The 8445-nt window shown below is 43.5% G+C and overlaps 1 protein-coding gene across 2 annotated transcripts in view; it reads left to right on the forward strand.

Moving 5' to 3' along the window:
* Window positions 1–5064, forward strand: part of Mertk (MER proto-oncogene, tyrosine kinase) — a 105651-nt gene extending 100587 nt beyond the window's left edge. For both annotated transcript variants that reach the window (XM_021155563.2, XM_021155562.2), the window contains exon 19: window positions 3085–5064. In XM_021155563.2, coding sequence (XP_021011222.1) covers window positions 3085–3598 — 514 coding nt within the window. In that variant the 3' untranslated portion in view covers window positions 3599–5064. The remainder of the gene's footprint in view (window positions 1–3084) is intronic.
* Window positions 5065–8445: the final 3381 nt, after the last annotated feature.

An 8445-nucleotide genomic window follows, 5' to 3' on the forward strand; every position in this document is an offset into this window, starting at 1 on the left:
AGGCATATATTCAAACAAAACATCTAATATATATACACATTCACACACACACACACACACACACACACACACACATATATATATATATATATATATATATATGAAACCCGGAATTTCCATCTTCTTTTCTCATTGCTGATACTGACAGATCACAGAAACCCAGAACTGCATTACCATCATGATGACATCATGACATAAATACTATGTTCTGTGCAGAACCTTCATCTCCCTTCCCCAGGGGTCCTCCTTCATTGCTTAGACAGCAACAAAAATGATCTCTCAAATATTATAATCAGAGCTGAGGTGCCTCAGTGGTGGAGAACTTGCCTACCATGCACATGGGCCCTGGTAACACCCTAAGTACCACAGACAGATAATTACCATCATAATCTGGTCATGGATTGCTTCTGGATATCATCTTCTGTGGTTTCCCAGGCCCTTGTGATATCTTTCAAGGCCATATTTAAGATGGGCATAGTGAGGTATGCTTACGCAGGAAGGTCAAAAGTTTGAGGGCAGCCCAGGCTATATAGCATGGTCCTATCTTATAACACACACATACACACACACACACACACATTTATATTCTCATAAAGTATTAGAAATGAAAGGATGGTACTACCACTATTCTCTATAAAGATGAGTCACTTAGCACTTTCTTCTAGGATGTGAAGTAAATGAAAGAGAAGTAAACAGCCTGGCATCTCGACATGAAAATGCAAAGGATGTTATGTTCTTAGGGACTGAATCTCTCAAAGCCCATTTGAGCAAACAAGCAAGGCTCTGTGCAGAGTTGGAGTCTTGCAGATTGACTGATGCGGGGAAAACCTCTAAAACAGAACCTTTCGTTGTTTGCCCAGTCTAAGCCACTGGCCACTGAGAGTGAGTTAGAGAGACTCAAAGGAGCTCCCAAGGCTAAGATGAAACCCAGGACTAAGAGGCAGGTGTCAGAGTGGGGTCCTGTGTTGAGGTCCTGTCCCTTTGTATGTGTGTGAGTTTCCAAGTTCCAGAATCAAGTAACAGTCCTGGTTAGGGCTGCAAAAATACATCAATGAAAGGTCGTGAGCATGTCTGCACGGATGAGATCTGTGTGTTGTGTATAAGGAATTAGCCCAAGGATCTATAGATTGTGAGAACTGCACATTTTTGTTCCTAAGAAAGCCAGTAATCAGCATGCATCAGATAATTCAGATTCAGCTCGGTTTTATTTATTTATTTATTTATTTATTTTTGGTTTTTCAAGACAGAGTTTCTCTGTATAGCCCTGGCTGTCCTGGAACTCACTTTGTAGACCAGGCTGGACTCGAACTCAGAAATCCACCTGCCTCTGCCTCCCAAGTGCTGGGATCAAAGGCGTGTGCCGCCACCACCACCCGGCTAGTTTTATATTTTTTAAGGGATTATTTATTTATGCATTTACATTTTGTCTGCACATACATCTGCACACCAAAAGAGGGCATTGGATCCTGTGGCACTACAGAATTAGTTGTGAGCTGCTATTTTAGGGCTAGCAGTTGAACTCAGCACCTCTGGGAGAACAGCCAGTGTTCTTAACCACTGAGTCATCTCTCCAGCCCCTCACCTTAGTTTTCTTATCCAGTGATATTAATATCAATTTCCCAAAGCAGGGAAGGCTCAAAATGAAATGCTGGTGTGAATCCTTCTCAGCCCAGCAATTTCCTGTTGTCATTTCCTTCCCATGGCCCTTAATTGTAGTCCTTAGTGATACTATATATTGGGGATGGAGTTGCCCAGAAGAGAGGCACATACCCCTGTAGAACTCAGCAGAAACACCTGAGGAGCGCTTGTGTATTGGGCTTGCCCAACCCTCACCTCATCCCTATGCTCCAGGTAAGGCCAGGGCATGGACTATAATTTACACGGAACTGTTGGGAAGCTGGGAAGGGAGCGATACACAGTACTTACCACTCAGTCACCCTTCATGTCCCACTCTAGCTCTGGGTCCCCCTTACTTAGTTCACTGGTCCAAATAACTCAGTGCTCTTGGTAACAACTCAGTTTAATGGTAGACAAAGGTTAGCAAACTTGTTTGGTAAGTGTCTTAGTAACTGTTCTATTGTACAGAGCCACTATGACCAAAACAACTTATGAAAGAAAGCATTTAATTGGGGGCTTGTTTACAGTTTCAGAGATGAGTATATAACTGTGCACAAGCATAAATCAGAGAGAGAAAGCCTGAAAAGGGTGTGGATTCTGAAACCTCCTCTATCAAGGCCACACCTCCTAGTCCTTCTCAAACAGTTTCACCAACTGCAGACTAAGCATTCACATAGATGAGCCTATGGCTTTGAGGGCCCTTTGTAGCAACCACTCAGTGTTACAAGTATAGCAAAAGCACAGACAGCAAATAGGCATAGCTGTGTTCTAATAAAACTTTATTTACAAGATGACTGGTTTGATTGCCAAGCCTATATAAGAAAAGAACTTTAAATCCTTTAAATCCGTTTTATTTGCAAAAGTAGATAAAATTGCCAGATGCATCTTCTATTTTTAGCAACAGAATTTTTTTTTTGACCAGAGGCTGCCAAGATGGCTTAGTAGGTAAGAGCATTTGCTGAGCAAGCATAACAACCAAAATTCAGTCCCCAGCACCCATGTAAAAAGGTTGGCATGGCAGTGATGTACCTCTAACCTCAGTGCTCTTATGGGCAGAGATGTGAGGATTCCTGGGTTTCTTGGCCAGTCAGTCTAGCCAAAACAGCAAGTCCCTGGTTCAGTGAGAGACCCTGTCTCAAAGGAATAAAATGGGCAGGAATAGAACAGTATATCAGATGCCCACCCAAGCCTCTGTATACACATGTACAAGTACATATTACCACACACACACACACACACACACACACACACACACACTTATACAACTCATGAAACATTTTAAAAGTTGAATAACTATTAGACCCTTTCTTCCCACCCACCCCCACCAAAACTCATTCATTTCCATAAAAGGTGAAGGAAATGCTGATTAAAATGGAGTGACATTAAACATTAATTAAGGCGGAAGGGGTGGCTGCATACAGGTTTTGGGTCTGTGACAGGTAATGCTCACTTGTGTCTTATCATCAGGTATGACATCATGTACTCTTGCTGGAGTGCTGATCCCTTGGACCGACCCACCTTCTCTGTGTTGAGGCTGCAGCTGGAAAAGCTCTCTGAGAGTTTGCCTGATGCGCAGGACAAAGAATCCATCATCTACATCAATACCCAGTTGCTAGAGAGCTGCGAGGGCATAGCCAATGGGCCCTCACTCACGGGGCTAGACATGAACATTGATCCTGACTCCATCATTGCCTCTTGTACACCAGGCGCTGCCGTCAGCGTGGTCACGGCAGAAGTTCACGAGAACAACCTTCATGAGGAAAGATACATCTTGAATGGGGGCAATGAGGAATGGGAAGATGTGTCCTCCACTCCTTTTGCTGCAGTCACACCTGAAAAGGATAGTGTCTTACCGGAGGACAGACTCACCAAAAATGGCATCTCCTGGTCTCACCATAGTACGCTACCCTTGGGGAGCCCATCACCAGACGAACTTTTATTTGCAGATGACTCCTTGGAAGACTCTGAAGTTCTGATGTGAGACCAGCTGAGAGGAAGCATGACAGAACCAAGCAATTACAGCTTCCTGGGATCGGTGGTCTTAGGGTCTTAGATACTTTGTTATTGCTCTGATGAAACATCATGACCAAGGCAATCTTCAAGAGAAAGTGTTTAACTAGGTTTACGTTTCAGGGGGTTAGAGTCCATGATTGCAGAAGGAAGTTATGGTGGCAGGAACAGCTGAGTGCTTATATCTTTAAGAGCAAGCAGGAGACAGAGAGCACTCTGGGAAATGGCACCTATCTTTTGAAACCTCAAAGCCTGCACCCAGTGACAAAAGTCCTTCAACAAGGCCATACCTCTTAATCCTTCCCAAACAATTCCACCAACCGGAGACCAAACATTCAAATGTATGAGCATATTGGGGCCATTCTGATGCAAACTACCACACTGATTATACCTGAGGTTTTGCTACTTGTTTTCCTTACCAAGTAGAGTTCATGGCCGGACAGCACCAGGTGAAAGCTGTCAAGTCAGTTTTGCAAATAAATACATAACCAAGGTCTTGAGAGACAACTTTTTATAGAGATTTCTTTTATACAGTTGCCTGCAACTAAATCAGAAGGCTCACAACCACCTGTAACTCCAATTCTAGAAGACTGATATTCTCTTCTGGCCTCTGAGGGCATCTGCACACACGAGGCATACTCTCGTGCAGTCATATGAATCAAAATAAATCTAAAAATAAGTAAACCAATAGCAAGGCTAGGCGTGTGGCTCAGCAACTCTGTGCTTAACCTGTGGACTGTCCTGCATTTCATCCCAAGACCCCAAAGCAGGACAGAATAAAAATACAGAGGCTAGGTGAGATAGCTTAGTTGGTAAAGTCCTTGACTTGTAAGTGCCAGGATATGAGTTTGATCCCCAGAGCCTACATAACACAACTTTGAATGTGGTAGCATACACTTGTGATCTCAGTGCTGGGGAGGTGGTCTCAGGTGGATTTCTGAGGTTCACTGGCCAGCTACCCAGGTGAGTTCCAGCACCTGAGGAGTGATATTTGATGCTGTTCTCTGTATACACACACACACACACACACACACCAGCACATGCATGAACATGCATTCACAAGAAAAATATAAATAAAATACATAATATATTTATTAAAGAGAGAATATAATGTATATGGTGGAAAGAGCCAAGGAGATTATATTTTAATAAAAGATGACTTATTTCACTGACCTTGCAGGACTCAAAATGTATCCCTCAGTGTTAACATTTGTACAGAATCAATGTTGCTTTTTTAAAGTTGTTTTCTTTTCCACAGAATTAAATGTAAAAGTGTTTGTTAAGTGAGATGGCAGGTTTGCCTTCGTTTTTTGACCTTCACGAGAAGCCTGGCATGTCTCCATCCATGCATCATGTGTGTGGGAAAAATGATTTACTTAATGTCCCAGGTTTTACAACTGATCAGCTGAGATGACTTCCTAATAAAATGCAAATGAGGAAGGGTGTGTTCCACATGCTTCAGATTTGGGGAGAGAGCTGTCACCAGCAGCCCTGATACCTTTCTTTCTTTGTAAAGGAGTTTCCTTAATGGCTGGCCCTCCCACAGTTCCTCTGCCCATTCTTACCATTGCATTGAGGGACATGGAAAAACAATCCCAGGAGTCCATAGAGGAATGGCTGGCAAGATAGCTCAGCTGGTAAAGGTACTTGTGACTAAGCCCAGTGACCTGAGTTTGATCCCCAGGACTGACATGGTGGAAAGAGGGAACCAACAAAGATGTCCTCTGACCACCACGTGGACAAACATGCACAATAAGTTAGTGGATACGTAAACAACTTGAAAAGAGTTAATGAATGAAAAATAACAATAATAAAGGAGTCAAGATTATATAGGCCCTGAGAAGATGTGGAAGCCTTTGAGCAGTGAGTCCTAGTTCCTCTGCAGAGCTGTCACTCACAGGAGGTAGGCGGGGCAGGCCCAGGGCATAAGCTGTAGAGTTCTGCCATCTCAGTTCCCAGCTCAGCCACCACATATTGATCACTTGCCTTGTTTCCAGCCCTGTATATATCTGCTCCCTTTACTGTGTGTCTTATACTATGGGTGCCGGTGTCATCCTCATGTCTACGCCAGGAAGCCAATGCTTGGAAAGACTTCATAACCTGCTCCTGACCCGTGTCTAGAGACTGTAAGAGCCAGAATTTAGAACGTTTGAGTAACCACATGGTTTAGAGTCCACGCTAGTAAGTTTCACATTACAAGACACCGCTTCAGCAAACCTAAGTTGTGATGGAATTAGAAGTACAACTCTCTTTCTTTTATTTTTCTTAATCGTGCAGGCTTAGCCCATTAGTAAGCCCCCTGTCACTCACAGGATGTAGGTGGGGCAATCAAGGCAGAAACCTTTAGCTAAATTTCTTATTTCTATGTAACAGCATTTTCTGAGTCAGCTTGTTATTAACTTGTATCTAACCGGCATTGAAGCTTGTCATCACACTTTCCCCTTCACCACAATGGATGGTGTTCTCAGCCATAGCCTTGAACACTTGAAAATGTAGACAACTAACTCTCCCAAACTCCCATACTGTCTTTTGCATTTACTGTAAAGAGCCTTTCTCGTTCTCTGTGTATACGCTCAAGTCTGCTTTCAAAGTAAAAAGCCTGAGAGAGGAAACGGGAAGAAACTAGTCAGGTCATTGTGTTCTGTTAGCTTGGAACAGAGCTGAACGCCACCGAGAGGAAGGGAATAAACAAACACCAGAGACACACCACAGGCTGCTGGGTGAGACCTGCCTGGCGGTGGGGGTGTAGTGTGAGGGGGGAATCTTTTCTTTCTTCTTCCTCTCCTCCTCTTCCTCCTCCTCTTCTTCCTCTCCTTCTTTTCTTCTTCCTTCCTTTCTTTTCTTTACTTGTTCTAGCTCTTTCTTCCCTTTCTCTTTTTTTTTTTATAATTTTTGTTTGTTTGTTTGTTTGTTTGTTGTTTTGGTTTTTTTTCGAGACAGGGTTTCTCTGTATATCCCTGGCTGTGCTGGAACTCACTTTGTAGACCAGGCTGGCCTCGAACTCAGAAATCCGCCTGCCTCTGCCTCCCGAGTGCTGGGATTAAAGGCGTGCACCACCACGCCCGGCTCTTCCCTTTCTTAATGAGAGATGTAAGGGACTTTGAGGAAAAAATAAAGTACAGACCCAGAAGTAAGGGTTGGATGGAAGCTATTCTTGGTCAAGACACCAGTATCTTCTGTTATATCGCCCTTCATACGAAGGGGATGAGACAGACTCTTTGAAAGAATGTTATCCTTGCAAACTTGCTTGAAGTTCTGTCTAATTTGAGGTTTAATTCCCTACGTAGTGCAGACCACCAACATTTGTCATATCAGAAATGTCTCCCCTGACATATGGTCATGTTGCCTCCTAAACACTTATACTTGGGCTCTATGCTTAACCTGGCTCACAGAACTTCTTTTTGCACTGGGCAGCTGTCAGCACAGTGGCTTGGAACGGCCAAAGAGCTGAGAATAACTGTTGGGTGCTCAGTCCTATGTGGGACATTGATATCAGCTACTTCAAGCCTCAGGGAACATCCTAGAAGAGGGGGTAGAGAAATGCAAGAGCTGTGGGGTTGGGGTAGGTGGCTGTTGTGAAATGCTGTCTTCCAGACAGGACGTGGCCACATGCACTCCCAATGGGATGGTGATTCCGTGCATAGGGGCAAGTCAGTTTGAGGCCAGCCTGGTCTACAAAGTGAGTTCCAGGACAGCCAGGGCTATACAGAGAAACCCTGTTTCGAAAACAAACAAACAAACAAACAAACAAAAACCAAACCAAAAAAAAAAGAATGTGAGCAATCCTGTCTCCCCCTACCCCTCTGCCTGTAAGTCCACTAGACCAAATAGAAATTCCCCACAGGAAATGGCTCAAGCACTATCCATGTTCTTAGAATCGAGCCCATCCTGGCTGTCCTCATCCACAAAGTCTACAAGCTGTAATGTCTGCATCAACGGCTTAAGCAAGTCAGGATTTCTGCTGACTCGGTGGAAAAACAGCCTCACGGTGAACTTGCTCAACAGCAGCTTCTACTTCTCCAAAGACCTTTGCTGACTTCAGAGGATAAATGGGAAGTCAGGAAGTCTTTCGTGAACATGTCACTAACGTCCAGTACTCCTCCATTTCGACTTCATTTCCTCTCTTTTCAATAAAAAAGGCTGCAGAACTACTGTTCTGTTTAACATAGGGCTTGTCCAATTACTTATTTTACCTACTTAAATGCGATTATTCTAGAAATCTTAACCCACACACTCCACTACTTTACAACGCTTTAATGTACAGCATATTTTGTTAAAATGGGATTTGAGGGACTGGAGGTGACGCTCAGTTGGTAGTGTGGTTGCCTAGGATACACAAGGGGATCTTCCATCTCCAACACTGTATAAGATGAGCAAGGTGCACACACCTGCCGTCAGACCCTTGAAGTGGAGACAGAGGATCAGTGGTTCAAGATCATCCTTGGCTGTTTAGAGTTTGAGTCCAGCCGGAGTTACCTAAGACCCTGTTGTTGACGAAGAACGTAGTGGTTAAAATTGTATTTATTATGTAAATATTATTAAGATGAAATCCTGTTGTATAAAGTGCAAAAAACATGCAGAAGTCATATGAGTTCTACATATAAATATTTCAAAGAAATTCAAGGATTATTTTAAGTAAGTTTAAGAATTATTCTTAAATTTAAGAATTAACCTTTCAGCCGGGCATGGTGATGCACACCTTTAATCCCAGCACTTGGGAGACAGAGGCAGGTGAATTTCTGAGTTCGAGGCCAGCCTGGTCTACAGAGTGAGTTCCAGGACAGCCAGGGCTACACAGAGAAACCCTATCTCGAAAAA

Source organism: Mus caroli, chromosome 2, assembly GCF_900094665.2.
Source record: "Mus caroli chromosome 2, CAROLI_EIJ_v1.1, whole genome shotgun sequence".
In the NCBI taxonomy this organism is placed as follows: Eukaryota; Metazoa; Chordata; class Mammalia; order Rodentia; family Muridae; genus Mus; species Mus caroli.